This window comes from Coffea arabica, chromosome 2c (assembly GCF_036785885.1).
Source record: "Coffea arabica cultivar ET-39 chromosome 2c, Coffea Arabica ET-39 HiFi, whole genome shotgun sequence".
NCBI lineage: Eukaryota > Viridiplantae > Streptophyta > Magnoliopsida > Gentianales > Rubiaceae > Coffea > Coffea arabica.
The window spans coordinates 308,056-325,779 of NC_092312.1; the positions used below are offsets into that span (position 1 = coordinate 308,056).

Below are 17,724 nucleotides of genomic sequence, written 5' to 3' on the forward strand. Positions count from 1 at the left end.
CTGCAAAGCATTCAACTGTTTTTTTTGCTTCAGATTCTATGCTACTAATACAGTAAATTATCGTACTGAGAAAAAATGTACTAAATTTGAAAATAAATAGGAAAAAAATTCTAATTTATTATAAATGCCAGTGGCTCAAAACGACTTTGAAGCGTTGTAAAGTGGGAACTTCACTAGACGTATAATTTAAGAATTTTTTCTCTTTTATTTTCTTTGTTCAAAAAATAAAAGAGATTAGGAGGTACGTAATTGAGATTGCGTTTTGCTTTGGATTAAAGGATGATGCGGTTGAAAAGCTATGACAATTAAAATCATCTAAGTTTAAATTTCTATCATACAAAAGTCATGAGTTTCTATATTTGGAATTATGGGATTGATATTGCTAAAAATTTTAACCCGATATGTTAAAAGAAAAAAGCTTCTAGCGGAAAATAGAATCATGGGGCAAAGATATATAAATTACTATAAGCTTAAAAAACAAATTTTTTAATTCTTTTTTGGGTAGAATTAGAAACTAAAAGGAGTCGTATTGAATCAGGAGCAAGGACTCACGGGAAAAGGAAAATTAAGAGAGGAAGATTAATAGAAAAAGAAAAAGTAAAAGAAGAGTTGTTAGTGAAGAAGCAGATTCATCAGAAACTCGTCTCGTCTTGTGAGAGCCAACGCTACCTTTTCGTCCAGAAATCTCTCTCTCTCTCTGATCGGACCACTACAACAAGTAATTGAGCGTATTATTATTATACTCCTTCAAAGTAAGTGTGAATTCCCCGATCACAGACCGACAGGGTATTCTAATTCTAATTCTGGTGGTGATTGAGTTTGGGGGGTTGTCCTCTTGGATCCTCCTTTCCGGTTTTTCTTTTCTAATAATGATTCATCCTTTTTTTTCTTCCTTCAGATAGTGATCAGCTGATTTCTTAGAATAACCGCTACTGTATCAATTTTGGTCTCTACTTCAATTCCAGATTTTTTTTTTTCGAAAAAACAAAAACAAAAACAGAAAGAGAGGACCGGCGGCTGGTGGAGGCGGAGGCAGCGGCAGCTGAAATAGTAATGGGACAAGCTTTCAGGAAGCTCTTCGATGCCTTCTTCGGCAACTCTGAGATGAGGGTAAGACCTAGACCCAACCACACCACCACCCCCTTCCCCAGTCCCCACCACCCCTCCCTCCCCTCCCACTCTCTCTCTCTCTCTCTCTCTCTCTCTTCTTCTTCCCCCTCCACCACCACCAAAACGAAGGACAAAAAAAAAAAAAAAACCTCTCTCCCTCTCCCTCTCCCTCTCCCTCTCCCTCCCCCTCTCTGTGCATATTTTCGTGCTAATTTCATGTGTAACCTCTTCTATTTTAATGATGCTTGTTGCTGAGTTGCAGTAGCCTCAGTAATTTCTTCTTTTTGGGTTTTTATTTATTTTCTTTTTCTTACTGTCTTCTTCTTCCTCTCCTCCTCCTAACTCATTTTTTTTAGGGGTTTTCCATTGCTTCAAGAAATACTGTAGCTCAACGTGTTGTTTTCCATTTTCTTTTCTCTTTTTGTTGTTATTTTACGTCCCGCCCAATTGACTTGACACGAACGCCCCTCCCTGCCCCTGGCCCCCAACAAAAAAAAAGGAAGGCGCATCTGAGACATTAGCTTCGACCTTACGTGTTGAATTCGTCCCAAATTGTGGCATTTCTTTTTTCTTCTTTATACGGCTTCAACTGTACATCCCAAGTCTATGTGCTGATGCTGTTGTAGAATGTAGGTTTCCAGTTTACTACTTAAGTCTTAGCAGTTCAAGTCATAAGTTAAACTTACCTGATAATGTCTTCTTCTGATCACTACGTATCGTCGTCAACAACATAACTCGGTCCCTTGTAAGCTTATATCAGAACAGTACGCTTATTCCGGATTGCATGTGCCGTCCCTTATGATAAAAAGTTATCCTCCTCTTCCTCATATTTTTTTTTTCTTTTTTCTTCGTGTAATTTTTGTTCAGAACCGTGTAAAGGTGGGGAGGGTGAATTTTCTCATTGCTCAGTCCTGTCTAGCGGAATAGGTTATTGTTGGGTTATACATAAATGCTTTTCAACTGCCATAGCATAATTTAGACCATGCAAATAAATTAATCATAATTTTGTCCCCCTACATGAGTTTGACTGCTTGAGAATAGTGCAGGCTTGATTCACGTGTGTGTGTGTGTGTGTGTGTGTGTGTCTCTGCTTCATGTACCTGCTGGTTCCTGGGGTAGAGGCTGTCCTCACCATCTGCAGTTGCTGTTAGATTCATGTCCACTAACCCTGACAAGGAACATTTGCTTTCTAACTAACTCATCACAGGTAAAAAGGTGAAATAGGCTTACACACACCAAAAAAAAAAAAAAAAAGGAACGTGGGCAGCACAGAATCAGGCCTTTATTCTTTCAATTGAAACTAATTATCTATGCTGCTACTACTTTCTAAAATGTTAAAGCATGTCCATAGATGGGATCTGGGCAAAGCATCTTAGAATTACCCATAATCTTTGGGCGTCATTTGTTAACACTTATTAACATCAAATATCCTGCGTTTATAGGGAAGTGGTTGACCTTTTCATCTAGGTTAGACTAATATCTCTTGAAAGTTTCTTCTCTGGTTTGACCCATCTATGTGCTTCTCAGTGCTGCTTGATGTCCCTTTGGACATCATACTTTCTCATCTACAGTTTTCTCATGTACCTATTACCATGGTGGTGGGATATGTATATGTATATGTATATGAAATGCACCTTCTTTGTCTTCTTGTAGTGGATCTTCTTTACTTATTAGTATCCCTTGCTTTGCTGCCCTTTCTTCTGGATATTTCAGATGGTTCTGCCTTTATGCCTTGATACTTTTTATTGTTATTCCTTCATGCTTCTTATTTGTATTTCATGTGCCTCAGGTTGTGATGCTTGGGCTGGACGCAGCTGGCAAAACAACTATACTCTACAAACTTCATATAGGAGAAGTTTTGTCTACAGTTCCTACTATCGGTAGGTTATGTTATTTTTCTTAAAGCACCCTAGATTTTATTGGGTCATCTGCAATTTATATTGGAGGCGTGGTGAAGTTTAGAGTAAACCAGAATTAATTAATGGTAGCATCTGATGGATTGGGCTGTCTCACATTAGGTGTCCATACATGCTGTTACTGTTCTGTGAATGTGTGTTTTCTTGGTTCTTAATTTGTTAAGTTTGAACATAGTCTTAAAGTCTGGAAAGATTTTTTTTTTTTTTTTTTTTGGGGTTACTTACCAGTGAATATGGGCTGTTACACGGGGCCCACATTATTGATCCCAAAAGGGTGAGCAAGCTTTTATGTTAACTAATGGTTTTACTGCTGCACATCGTTTTTTTAAAAAAGTGAATTTTGTTTTTACTTGATTTTAAACACTTGCAAGCCATCTGTAGTACTCTGCATGTAATTGGATTGTCTCATCTGCAGTACTCTGAGCTTTGTCAGTCAACAAATGGAACTATCAGCAATGAATCTAACAAGTAATAAAATTCTAAATTGCTTTCTTGTTTGTCACTTTCTAGAGGTGAATTTTGAAGGGTTCATGGGCAATAAAATTTGTTTTCTCATGTGAATTCATTGAGCTGGTAATTTTTCTTGTACTCACGTTACGGGTTCTTTCACATTATCTCCCTGTTCTTCTTTTGTGTATCTTTGTTGTTTTTCTCTTATATACTATGACTTTCCTTAAAGAGAGAGGGGGGGGGATTCTTATAATTTGAGTTCATGAGTCCTGTGTTTCATTTCTGTGTTCCAAAAGCAGTTGGTTGTTTTTCTTGATTTGTCAGATTTGACAGCTAAATATGTAGATATGTTTGGGCACTTTAGAATGATCCCAGCTATGTCCATGTCTCTATAGCACTATTTGTAGATAAAAATGGAACTAAAACATGAGAATTTCTTATGTGATGCAGGTTTTAATGTGGAAAAGGTTCAGTATAAGAATGTAATTTTCACGGTGTGGGATGTAGGTGGACAAGAAAAATTAAGGCCACTGTGGAGGCATTATTTCAATAATACGGATGGACTGGTAACGATTTCCTTTGTCCCAACATTCTATCCCTCTTTATTACCATTACCCTGCATTACCTGTGGAGCCTTTGATAACTCTGACAGTTGTCTTAGCTAGAGAGAGCCAGTGCTAATGTTACATGCTGCTTATCTCCTTTCCTGTTTTGAGTTTCCTTTTTAAATGTATCCAGGTATCTTGATTAAGCTATTTCTTTATGTAGATCTACGTCGTTGACTCTTTGGATAGAGAGAGGATTGGAAAGGCAAAGGCAGAATTTCAGGTTATATTTCTGGATAATTTATGTCTTCATTTTGCGGAGGCTTCTGGGGAATATTTTCTGATTAAGCTCTTCATTTTTCAGGCCATTATTAGGGATCCGTTTATGCTTAATGCTGTCATCTTGGTCTTTGCCAACAAGCAGGACATGGTATGGTGTGGCAATAGCCGCATTTAATTGGTTATCAAACCCCCCCCCCCCCCCCCCCCCCCCCGGGAAATATTAATAAGATAAAGAAGTCTAAGTTCTTATCTGTCCAATGCACTGTTTAGATAAGAGATTGTTAAAAAAAAAAAGAAGGCTTAATAATTGGACTTGGAGCTTTTTAGTTATGTGATGCACCATTTCATTTGGAGGTTATTACCAGGAGCATTTTCTTGTTTCTCAGTGTATTGTTCCCCTGCGTGGCTAGCCTACTCCTTAATGCCTCTAATCCCTATTAGGAGAAACCAACAAGCTAGGAGTTACGAAAGTTGTTGGAGACTGTAAATTCATTGGATAAACAACAATGGTAATGATTTTTGTTGGAATTCTTGTGGTTTGTTACTTTAACCAGAAAGGAGCAATGTCGCCGATGGAGGTTTGTGAAGGGCTGGGGCTGTATGATCTTGAGAACAGAAAGTGGCATATACAGGGGACTTGTGCTCTTAGAGGGGATGGGCTGTATGAGGGGTTGGATTGGTTAGCAAGCACCCTGAAGGAACATAAAGCTGCTGGATTTTCTTCAGTGGGCACATCATCCTTCTGATTCTTCAGGTCCAAAATCATCACCTTAGAGCCTTGGTTTTGTCACGAAATCAGCTCATTTTCCAGTTTGTTCTGATATTATAATATTGTCGTGCTGTTTTTGACAAACAGAGAAGATTATTGATGGATAAAGCTGAAGGGATGATGGTGTCTATACTAGCGAAGGCAACTATGTTCTTATTTTTGTCTGAGCTGTGATTCTGAAGCTGATTGGTTGGAACGCGATTGGTAGAGTGCACTCACTTCTGGGGAAATAAATGTTGCAGATGTCCCCTATACTATAAAAAAATGCTCTTTTTTTTTTTTGGGTTGGGGAAGAGAGAAAGGGTGAGAGAGAGAGAGAGAGAGAGGGGGGGGGGGGGTGGGATTGGATGCACAAGTAAATGTAGTAGTATTATATTACAAGTAATTGTGGTTAGTTTGGGGGGAAAGTGCGTGTGTGAGTAGAAGTTAGTTGTGTTGGTGTCCGTGTTGGTACGAGGATGATCTGATGAGAGGGGTTTTTGCTTTATTGATCTGCTACTCGATCGCATAATCTGATCTGATCTCCAACGGACACAGGTGTACCAAGTTTGTTTTATGACAGTAGATTGCAACGTTTCTTTTCATAGAATAGAAGAACATGTTATTGCCTTTGCCTTGCTGCTTGCTTCTGTTGTGATTGACATGACATAGAAGATGAATGAACGAGGGAGGGACTGCGGTGACCTTTCCATGGATTTTGCTCTTTCTTTCCAAATCAAACATCCATCCATCCATGCGGCCTCTGTTTTTTTTTTTGGTTCTAAACGAATGAATTGAAATGTCGATGATGGGTTCAATTAGTAAGCAGTACACTTTTTATGGTTTTTTAGTAAAAGCTCAAAAGAACCAGCAGCAGCAGTTCGTTCCAACCACACATTTCTTTTGTACCCGGTACTCCGTGCATGCTATGCTGTGCTGGAATCATCAAAATATCATCATCATTATTTCTTCATTTATTTCCCTCCCCCGCCAACAATAACAATCTCTCTTTTTTCTCTCTCTTTTTTTGGCCATCAAATGCTCGCTCGTCCGTTCGTTTAGTTTAGTCGAATCCGGCACTAGATTGGCTCGCAGGGCGGGAGAGAGAGAGAGAGAAGGATGATTTTTATGCTTCCTTCTTCTTCTTGCCGAACGACATCCACCGCCACCATGTTCCTCCACAAAACCACCTTCCTTTTCCCCAAAAATCCAACCTCTCTTCTCTTCTGTTCCACCACCTCCACAAAGCTCCGCCGTCTTCCCAAATTCACCTGTCTTTTTCATCACCTTCTTCCCAATTTTCCCCTCGCCTCTGTCTTCACCTCCGCCCACGCCATTGTTGCCGCCGCCGCCGCCGCTGGATCTTCCTCTGCTCATGCCGCTGTCTCCTCCGCCATCACTCACGTCGCCGTCACCGCCCTCGCCATTGCTTCCGGCGCTTGTCTCTCCACCAAGGTCGATTTTTTGTGGCCCAAACGCGATGACCACCCCGGTCCGTCACCCTTTCCCCTCTCTTCCTTCTTCTTCTCCCGTCTTCTTCTTCTTCTTCTTCTTCTAACCATACTCTTTTGCCATTTTTCTTACTGTTACTCACTCTGTCACAGGTCACTACCCATCCATATGCTACCTAACTAACTTCTTATCATGCTTTCTTGTCTGTCAAATCAACTTTGAACCGGGGATTCTACTTTATTAGTAGTAACGGTTGTTATGCAAAGCACAGCCTCTCTGAAAACTTTACGGTTTTCATTTTGCAACGTCTTCGTCGTCACACTGCGTTCCTTATGCAACTTAAATAGTTAAAGTGAGCAACCAGGGCTGCTGATCCCCAAAAACACTCATAATTTTTTCGCTTCGTTGTGATATTGTGTGCCTCAATTCCAAAACCTTGTAGTATTTTTTTTTTTTAACCTGGAACCACAGCGAAATTGACTCTACACACCCTTCGCCTTGGAGCTACATACATGTATATGTAGGCTTCATAGGGAATGAGATCGCACACCAGAGACACACTACTGTCTTCAAACTACGTTTGTTTGGAGTGGAGAGTATTATTTAAAATAATTATTGGAGCATTTTTTATGGTGGGATGTATGGAAGATAAAAAGGTATATAGACTTTAGCTTTTAAACGTGTGAAGGCAGGTGCAAAAGAAGACTCTTAGACTTTAGCTTTGACTCTTGGTGGTTTTCAACTGATTATTAACGTACTTACGTACTCATCCTCACAAACAAAAGATTGCTTGACTCGAACTCCTCTTAACCTGGTGTAGCTGCAAAATCTACTAACTTTACTACACCCCCCAACGATCAACTTGGTATATGCTGCCACTTACACCCTTGATGCTGCAGGATCTCTCATACTGGATGGTGTAGATGTCACTGGGTATCCCATATTCACTGACGCAAAGGTTTACCATCTCAGCCTGCACCTGTAAATGTGGTTGTAATCTTCTTTGACAATGCCACTAAGATTTTAAACGTGTGAAGGCAGGTGCAAAAGGCAATTGCATTTGCAAGGAAATCACACGATGGCCAGCTACGAAAGACTGGAGAGCCTTACCTCACGCATTGTATTCACACTGGAAAAATTTTGGCTGCCTTGATTCCATCAGCTGGAAAGAGGGTACTCCTCTCTCCTCTTCTTGTTCACTATTCTGGCATCTTGCACAACCTTGTCACTTTGCTACTGTGACACACTCTTAATTCTCTAGAAAACATAAAATCCCATTCATGGCCACATATCCATTCATCCCTGTTTTTCCTTTTATTCCGGAATGGAATTTGGCCCTCCATTTATATAGCATCTATGTGTGTGAAATTTAGCTTATTCATTTATTTCTTGATGTATCTTTCTACTCTATGTTAGTCATTGTCTAACAACCATGCCTTATTTTTTTCCCTTCTTCTTCTTTGTTTGGCAGGCTGTTGATACAGTTGTTGCAGGCATCCTTCATGATGTCGTTGACGATACTGGTGAGACTTTGGAAAGCATAGAGAAAGAGTTTGATGCATTTGGACGTTTTAGCATCTTTTTTGTACTAAAACGCATGCACCATTTATAGCTTTTCAGTTTTCATGGATTTTTGCATACACCTGCTATTGCAAAGGCTTAAAGGTGCATATTTTCTGCAGCTGTTGCGGAGGCATCGAAGGCTAAATTTAAATCAGCCTACTCTAAGCCACAATGAGGTATGTGCTATTCGACATCAAGTTAAAAGTTAGCTCTTCATACTCCTGGGGGTAGAAATCCGATGGAGTATTCAAGTTCATGTTTTTCCTTATCTATTGAAGCAATCGAGATGGTTTAAAGAAATTAGATGATCATAAACTTAGTTGCTGCTTGTAATGTTGTAATATGCTGGCATGACTAGTATTCTATAATATGAGCATTTTAGAGCTGTAGGATGCTCGTAGCCACTAAGTTACTTCCCTTGTCCAAAAACTTGCAATATGTGGTATCAAAAGATATGAGTGGCTATTGAAGAGAATGAACAACTGTTGAAGCATAATTTCATATGACCTATATATGGGCTAAATACAACTAATTATGGACTATAATGATTTCTCTTGGATATTGTCATTTTAATATCTTTTTTTTTCTCATATTTGGCCAACTCTTTGTGATATTTTGACTTGGTTAGCTCTTGACAATTAATTTTTGAAAGAACAGATCAAGTATTTAATGATGTTCCTTAAAATGTAGACGTAGTGCCAGAAGCTTCAGTAGCTCTGAAGATATTCTGAGTGACTGCACCTATGTCAATGCCATTTATATATGTGTTTCATTCTTGTTCTTTGTTTTAGGCAAATAACATACGAGTGATGCTGCTGGGTATGGTCAATGATCCACGCGTGGTGCTTATAAAGCTTGCTGATCGCCTTCATAACATGAGAACCATGTATGCTATGTACATTTATTCATATTTTCTTGTTTAAAACTAATATGACATACGCATACTATCTTTTTTTCCACAAATTTGTGAACTTCAATAACTTCTTTTTACTTTATTTCTTTTTTTTGTTTTTAGATTGCAAAACTATTACCATTTTTTCATTCTTTGTAGTTCTCAGTAGTTAACAACTGAAACTCACTTGTGGTGTTGCAAATTTGACAAAACAACCACTGATGTTCTATATTCCCCTACGGCTCAAAATATTAGTGAATGGGAAATGAATGCAGATATGCTCTTCCTTCAGCCAAAGCACAAGCTGTTGCCCAGGAAACATTAGCAATTTGGTGCTCACTTGCTTCACGTCTAGGACTCTGGGCACCGAAAGCTGAGCTTGAAGATCTGTGCTTTGCTGTCCTTCAGGTTAGTTCATAATTTTTCACCCCTTTTTGAGCCAGTTTAATTCTTGGTGCAGAAGAGCATACAATTGATACAGTTACTAATAAGAAGTTACTACCAATCGCTTCCCCTTTTCAGCCTCATATATTCCGTCGAATGCGGGCTGACCTTGCCTCCATGTGGAGCCCCGGTAAGAGGAATCTGAGAAGACTATCTACAAAATCCAGCTCTTTTGGAAAACAATTTGGGAAGAACTCGATTTCTGAATATGAACAATCTACAGAAATTGATCAGGATGAAGTAAACATGAAGGTAACTATATTTCTTTGTACATAAAGTTTTACTCAGATTACTTTGGAAGACGTCGTAAGCTATTTGTAGCTAGTTTCTCATTTTATCCTGAATTGTTACCCTATGAAATTATTGTCACCCCTTAAACTTGTACTGTTTAAAGTTCAAGGTTTCATAGTTTCAAACTTGTAATGTTTAAACTGCAAGCTAGTAACTGAAGTTTTTTCATACTTAATTTGAAACAGAGTTATCAATTTTAGGCTGCCATTTGTCAGAACTTGAATGCCAACTTTCCTTAGTCTACAGGCTACCACCCTTCCTGATTTTGTCTTCTTTCTTCCCCTCCTCCGGCCCAATTTAAAACCCAGCGCTCACATTCCTAGCAATCCCATTATTCAACTTTGAATTTGCTATGGTCATTTCATGGATTACTTAATTTGTGCAACATTGATTATGCAGGTTCTTCTGCAGGCAGTGCTTCCATTTGACCTTTTACTGGACCGAAAAAGGCGTATTGACTTTATTGAAAATCTTAGAAAACCATCAGAGTCACAAATTAATCCAAAGGTTATCAGGGATGCGGGAATTGCTTTAGCATCTCTGGTTGTGTGTGAGGAAGCACTTGAGCGGGAATTATTTATATCAACCTCGTACGTTGTTCTCATCAATTGATTAAATTAAAGGAGTTTTCATTTGGCTTAATTTTATCTGGAAATATCATGATACTTTTTCAAGAAGTATGTTATGATTGATGCTGTGACTTTATTTACTCCGTTTCTTGCAGTTATGTTCCAGGAATGGAAGTAACTTTGTCTAGTCGCCTAAAGAGCCTGTATAGCATTTATAGCAAGGTATATATGTACTTCTTGGGTTGACTAAGATGTGAAATAATGAATGTTTAAAATTAAATCCAAGGACTTGTTCAAATATCTGAGCATGTAATATTCATACTGCCTGGGCAAAGATGTCACTGGTTTGTTATTAACATCCTCACATGTCAAGGATTTACTCTATGATGAAGTTTCTGACCTTTTGCTCTGTGCGGCATTGTGTATTAGTGCTTTTAGGTGATGATTTCTCTTTTGTAAACATGTTATGAAACAACATTTAGTACTTATTTTTTAAAAATTTTCATTTTTTACTTTTCCTGGACAGATGAAAAGAAAAGATGTTGGTATAAGTGAAGTTTATGATGCTCGTGCACTCAGAGTAATTATTGGAGATAAGAATGGGACTTTGCATGGGCAGGCAGTTCAGTGTTGTTACAATCTTCTCAACATTGTGCACAGGTGAATGAATGTCGTACACTTTGATATTGTTACACATGCCATGCATGTGATAGGTAGGTTTATGATCGGGGGGGGGGGGGGGGGGGGGGGAGGGGGGGAGAGAGAGAGAGAGGAAGTATTAGTGGTTGCTAAAGACTATATCATAATTTTCCTCAAGTCAGTGTTCTTGTTCTACCTTGCTTGCTATGTCTGGAGGCTAAATCTGAACTTTTTTCTATATGCAGACTTTGGACCCCCATTGATGGTGAGTTTGATGACTACATTGTGAATCCAAAACCAAGTGGCTACCAGGTTTACCACCCTTTGAGTATTTTATATCATCATGCGGGAATTGGTACATGATTAAATGCACTATCGCTGTCCTTTTCCTGACCGGTCCTAATCCAAATTTATCTCCTCATTTCAGTCTCTGCACACTGCAGTTCAGGGTCCGGACAATTCACCTCTGGAAGTTCAAATTAGAACACAAGTATGGTTCTCATCTGGTTCTTGGTGAAAAAGAAGCTACTGCCTCAAAGTTTTTTTGTAATTATCACCCCAGGGTTTTGGTTTGCTAAATATGACATTCATCTTTAATTTAGAGCATGCATGAGTATGCTGAGCATGGACTTGCTGCGCATTGGCTTTACAAAGAAACTGAAACTAAGTTGCCTTCTGAGAGCATTATACATGATCCTGAAATAACAGAATCCCCATACTGCTCTAAAGAAATGGAAGATCAAAGTTCTGTTGACTATGATGTATTCAGGAAGTACAGCATTCTAAAAGCTGGACACCCAGTTCTAAGAGTAGAAGCAGGTCACTTACTAGCTGCAGTTATTGTCAGGTAGTACATCCCTTTAATTGTATTTCTGCTTTGAATTTTTAACATTTCTAGCAGTGCATAAAATTTGCATTCCAGAGTAGATGAAGATGGAAAAGAATTGCTTGTTGCTGTGAGCTTTGGCCTAGCAGCTTCTGAAGCAGTAGCTGCCCGAAGATCTTCTTACCAAATAAAACGGTGGGAGGCTTATGCAAGATTATACAAAAAGGTTAGAGCTTTCAAAAGTGCATAGGAGTTCACTTTAGATTCGGTATAGAATTAATACATTAAAAGCAATCATATGCTGTGCAGCAACTTCAGTTTCTTTTAGACATCATGTCTAGAAGTCTCACTTAACAATGTGCTGATACCTATCCTTTTACATGATGAAGACAATTTAAACTCCGCGTTCCTTCTCTGCACTATCCTTGCTTTAATTTCTGCCCCCTCTCTTTTCATTGTGCTCATGTCACCTCTTTCACTTCTTTCTTATTTTCTAGTATTTCAGACAGTTGATGTCAGAATGAGTTAGTTTTTATAATCCCGGACTGAACCCCAACGTGAGGTCCTGGTTGGACAAGTTGTCAATTTCTAGCAATTGATGTTAAGTCATTAGGTATGAAATGTAAATATTGGTAACATGAAAGTCAAGCTACTAAAAATGTCTAGTTGTTGAGTGCGTTAAATTTACTTCCCAATGCCTTGGTCAATCTTAAATTTTCTGATCCATCAGATAATCATCAACCTTGTTGATTGGTTTAAGCAGATGCCCTATGGTTTTATCTTATATCACTCCCCAGGCTTTTAAATTGATTCTCCTAATTGGTACTGTTTGGTTGACCATTGCTACCAAGAATATTGTATCTCTGATCTCAGCTGCAACAGTGCAACCTTGAGTTGAGATTCCTATCATAGTGGTATGCACAAGTATAAAATGCATGTGAGTTGAATTATACCTTCCCAGAAAAAGTCTGGGAATAACATACCACACAATTTTCTTAAAGCCTACTAAATATAGTTGCTTTCTTCAGTTTGGCAAGTGAATTTTATTTTTCATTCACTTCTGAACTATCAAGGCCCAGCTGGTGTCTTACATTGGAGAATGGTTTGGAGGCATGTCAATTTTAGTCTTAAAAGCTTATGCAGTTAAAAGAAAAATGTTTATTTGACTGAAGAGTGTGTGGTTTGTCCATTTTTATTCGGTCCCTTTGAAATTTTGACCCTTCTTTCGTTTGAGTTGGAATAGATGTTCTGTCCAATTTATGAGCCATATTAACTGTCCTGTTAACGAACTTCAATTCAACAAAAGTGCTGCTAAAGTAAACATTTACTTCGCTTTACCTGTGGATGAATCCCTTTCTAAGGCAGATCCTTGCTTAAAAATGACGAACAACCAGGTTTCTTCACTTGTTGTTGAATTGCTATTCCTTGAATCCATTACTGGAAAGATGCTGCAGCGTTAATGGTTCTATGAACTACAAAGTGTGTAATTTTGTTGGTTTTGTTTTGGTGATGAATGCCTTTATATCCTTGATGAATATTGACTGTTAAACTGATTTTCAGGTGTCTGATGAGTGGTGGTGTGAACCAGGACATGGGGATTGGTGCACTTGTCTCGAAAAGTACACTCTTTGTCGAGATGGTATGTACCATAAGGTATGACAACTAGCTTTATCTTTTCCAGTTCAAAGGTGGTTTTCTCTCCACATAGGAAACCATTATCGGGTATGTATTTCCATAATGCCTTGAGAAATTGACTGTAAATGTTTATAGATCTGCCATCTTGCCAATGATGGAGCTTCTGTGGTTTAAAGTCTGAGATTTTCAAAAACCAATCCACGTGGTTAGACATTCAAGAAACCATATCTGTGTTCTTCCTCTTGTTTCCTTGTTCAAGTGTCAGGATGTAGAAGGATGAATACTATTCTACAGTAGTTCTATCCCCAAAATTTCTAGCAATATGAAAAATGTTTCTATTCTAACCTTTGATTTTGTTCAGAAAAACTTCCGGAATGTAGTTTCTCCTCAGGAGACTAAAACCTTTAGGCTATCTGAATGAGAGAAAAGATCTTGATGTCAAATCTATGCATCAGTGATCTGCTTGGAGTGGTACAGGTTATTGAGTTTTGACCGGATGCCTAGCAGATCATGTGCATATCATTTGAGCATAGAAGAAAATGATTCAGTTGTTAGCTCAGTGTTTGCTTCCTACTTTCCTCAGCAGTCCTGACTGGCAAATTTCATTAGTATGATAATTGCGTGAGCATGGCCTTGGTTTCCTTGTTTACTCACGGATACAACTATTGGTTAACTTGTTTTAATTAGGTGTTTCTGACTGCTATGCAGCAAGACCAGTTTCATCGCCTGTTGCCGACCTTCATCCAAATAATTGAGTTGACAGAACAAGAGGAAAGTGAATACTGGGCTGTTGTATCTGCTGTTTTTGAGGGCAAATCTCTTACGTCTATTGTGCCTCATTCAAGCAGCCCAGATAGACGGGGGTTTAATTCTGTGAATTCATCGCTGATGGATACTGGAATCAACAACAAGGTGAGCTATTGCCAATGTTCATCTTGCTGCTTATTTGCTTCATTTTTTCATTTGGTATTGTAGCAAACTATTGTCGTTCTATGTGGAGCATTTTCTGTACTCATGTCTGCAGTTGACTCTTTGTTGGCTTCCAAGTGACTTAGCTTAAATAACAGGCCCCATGAATGTTTATGATTCTATTCTGCATGTACCTGCATGATATAGCCAATGGTGATGTACATTTGTTGGCCTATCGACTTTATGAAATTTCCATTGTGATTAGCCTCCCAAGCCCAATCTCTGGTAAACGAGAAAAGGAGAGAAATGAATTGGGTTATAGCATCTGCTTCTAGACGCTAGTTGCTCTTTACTGTTGCTATGTTTAGGACTAAAAGTTCATTTGTGAACTCAAAACTGTATTTTATCAAGTTAGTCAGTAAACTGCCGTTTTCAGGTAGTCCTTGGGTAGGTTCAGAAAAAAATTAGTTCTTCGGACAACAAAAATTGTCTGTTCTGGGTGAACCACGGAAAACAACAGTGAGAGATGAGAAAAAAATTTGTCTCAGAAGATAATAACCATTGCTATGGATGCGTGACACTGGATTTATGCTCGTACGAATTGGAGTTTGTCTGCATCTCCTTTCCAGCATCAGCAGTGCCCTTTTTCTAATCTCTTCACTACCTTCTCTATGCTTTTGCAAGTTGAAAGATAGAATTAAATCATCGGAAAGACAGACTTAGTGCTTTTATTGGCGCTTATTTGAATTAGTTACTGCAGTTTTGTTGGTTGTGTAGTTCACTTAATTGTCATTTTAACTTGACAGGTGCTTTTACTGAGGACAATGCTTCAGTGGGAGGAGCAGTTGCGATCTGAAGCAGGCCTTCAAAAAATAGACCGTGATTCAAGATCGTCTGGACATACCGAATCTGCTCCTTTGGCTGAGGTAGTGATTATCTGTTGGCCTCATGGTGAGATAATGAGGTTGAGCAGTGGTAGCACGGCTGCTGACGCAGCTAGAAGAGTTGGACTTGAGGGAAAGCTGGTCTCAGTAAATGGTCAGCTTGTCGTTCCCAGTACAGAGCTAAAGGATGGTGATGTAGTTGAGGTCAGAATGTAAATAGTACTGTAGTCGATTAGGGATTAAGTCAGCTTAACAAGTGTTCTTTTTTTTGGGTTTTTTTTTTTTTTTGGGGGGGGGGGGGGTGTTGGTTGTGTGTGTGTGGGAAGGGAATAAAGCAGGCAGTCTTTGGATACGATATACGAATCTCGGTAGCCCCATTCTTCTGTTGCAGGAGGCTGTTTACAAGAGGTTAGCAGAAGGAACTGGCTTCCCTGTTCATAATTTGGGCTTTTATTGTTCATTTGTTGTACAGTATCTGTACATTTGTTACTTCATACAAGGGGTTAGTAGTAAGTTAGCATTTCTTCTTGTAATATGTTGTTGTTATTGGCTCATTTCCCAACTTAAATTTTGGAGTAAACTCCACTTTGAACCCTTTAACTTGATGCAAATGCTCATTTTGCACCTGAACTTCAAGTTGTGACACTTTTTTAACATCCTAAAATCTTCAATCCGCTCATGTGTGAGATTCAGTCACAGGATCCAGACTAAAACAATACAACCAATTATAAAGTGGATTACGGTCCTGCTTTTTTTTAAAGTTCACTTGATATTCTTAACTCGATCAAGTTCAAATTTTGTATTGGGCCCATTAAAAGGGAAGATAATATATATATATATATCATATGTATGTATATACAATGAAATGATGTACAGTTACGTATAGGAACTTGCTGAATTGGATACTCTTAACTCTTATGTAATGCTAAATGGATGTCCTAACTCTTTGTCATGTATATATATTTTATAATTTATTTTGGTTAGTTTTTGAGTGTTCTATTATTTGTTAACTCATCTTTTTTCCACTAAGGCTCTGTTTGATAAAACTGAATCTGAATTCTAAACTCTGAATTCTGAATTCTGAAACAATTAATTTGCTGAATATTAAGCACTGAAAAGAGATATATAAATATCTGAATCTTAATGCTAAACATATTTATACTGTTTGATAAACATTTATAACTTAATGCTTAATAAGCTAAATTGTACAATTTTGTCTTTCTATCTTTTAATCCAAAAAGAAAATAGAACCTATGATTTAATTAGGTTAAAATTGTTAGGTATGAAAATGACAATATTTATATTTAAATCAAAGTACTATAAAAGAAGAAATATATTATGGAAAGTCCAAATATCGGTGCAAATATATTTTTAAATCAAAGTTTGATAAGAAAAGTCAAATATAAGCAAAAGGAAGCTGCAATAAACAAGTTTTAAATTCACACCAAATTATATAGAAATTTAATTACTTCAATGGAAAAATGTTGACGCAAAACAACAAATAATCAATTGTAAATAATGAATTTGAGATCGGTGAGTACGGTAGTAATAAAAAAAAATTGGGAGGAAAAATGACAAAATTATGAAAGAATAGAAAGATGGAAAAAGATAAGGAGTAGACAGATGTGAGGAACATGGAAAAATTGTAAAAAAATCATTAAATAGAGAGAAAATAGAAGTAGAAAGCCATTGACAGAGAATGTCAGATTGTTTAATTAGATAAAGATTTTGAATGTAATTAACAAACAATGATAGATTTGGTAGATAAGATAAAGTAGTTAAAGTAAGGCTCCGTTTGATAACACTGAATCTGAATTCTGAATTCTGAACTCTGAATTCTGAATACTGAAATAATTAATTTGCTGAATTTTAAGCACTGAAAAGAAATATATGAATGTCTGAATCTTAATGCTGAATCTATTTATACTGTTTGATAAATATTCATAACTTAATGTTTAAGAAGCTAAATTGTACAATTTTGCCCTTCTATCTTTTAATCCAAAAAGGAAATAGAACCTATGATTTAATTAATTTAAAATTGTTAGGTATGAAAATGACAATGATTGTGAAGAGCAATGCATACAATGACAATATTTCTTTGTGTGGGAAAAGGGTATGGTTTCATCGTTTTGAAAATGGGAAAACGAGTTTTTAATATTCCAAAAGCACGTTCAATTACATTTCTCAATCTTGCATGTGCTTGGTTAAAGCGTTATTCTTTTGATCTTGGACGAGAAGCATTTCGAAAATCAGATAACCAATATCTAATATTTCGATATGGTATCATAAAGCCACGTGTGTGTGGATAAGTTGCATCACATAAATAATATTTATCTGCAAAATATATATATATATATATATCAAAATATAAATGTTTGTGGATGAAAATTACTGCAAAAAAATATTATTGTTAAAAAAAATTTTTGAATAGAGAATATCAGGTTGTTTTGTTTAATTAGATAAGGATTTTAAATAGGAAATATTAGGTTGTTTAATTAGATAAGTATTTTGAATGTAATTAACAAACAGGGATATATTTGGTAGATAAGATAAAGTAGTTGAAGTAAAT

General features: G+C 37.5%; 2 protein-coding genes across 7 annotated transcripts; both read left to right on the forward strand.

The window, feature by feature from the left end:
• Nucleotides 1–486: 486 nt before the first annotated feature.
• Nucleotides 487–5,683, forward strand: LOC113724783 (uncharacterized). 6 transcript variants are annotated; one of them, XM_072073125.1, is made up of 8 exons: nucleotides 487–786; nucleotides 899–1,110; nucleotides 2,900–2,990; nucleotides 3,927–4,042; nucleotides 4,245–4,304; nucleotides 4,386–4,451; nucleotides 4,858–5,057; nucleotides 5,160–5,683. In XM_072073125.1, exons 2-7 carry the CDS (start codon nucleotides 1,054–1,056, stop codon nucleotides 5,047–5,049), a joined length of 582 nt encoding a protein of 193 aa, XP_071929226.1. In that variant the 5' UTR covers nucleotides 487–786; nucleotides 899–1,053; the 3' UTR covers nucleotides 5,050–5,057; nucleotides 5,160–5,683. The 6 variants fall into 6 exon arrangements, with proteins under 6 accessions (XP_071929226.1, XP_027103464.1, XP_071929227.1 ...); XM_027247663.2 differs by having other exon boundaries at nucleotides 487–752; XM_072073126.1 differs by having other exon boundaries at nucleotides 487–752; nucleotides 966–1,110.
• A 133-nt stretch (nucleotides 5,684–5,816) lies between these two features.
• On the forward strand, nucleotides 5,817–15,785 carry LOC113724782 (uncharacterized). Its single transcript, XM_072073127.1, has 18 exons — nucleotides 5,817–6,543; nucleotides 7,403–7,461; nucleotides 7,545–7,676; nucleotides 7,975–8,098; nucleotides 8,169–8,242; nucleotides 8,858–8,952; nucleotides 9,234–9,366; nucleotides 9,481–9,654; nucleotides 10,093–10,283; nucleotides 10,418–10,484; nucleotides 10,789–10,922; nucleotides 11,147–11,213; nucleotides 11,329–11,391; nucleotides 11,504–11,748; nucleotides 11,824–11,953; nucleotides 13,288–13,380; nucleotides 14,071–14,274; nucleotides 15,078–15,785. The coding sequence occupies exons 1-18, from the start codon at nucleotides 6,171–6,173 to the stop codon at nucleotides 15,369–15,371; spliced, it is 2,652 nt and encodes an 883-aa protein (XP_071929228.1). The 5' UTR covers nucleotides 5,817–6,170; the 3' UTR covers nucleotides 15,372–15,785.
• The last annotated feature ends 1,939 nt before the right edge of the window (nucleotides 15,786–17,724 follow it).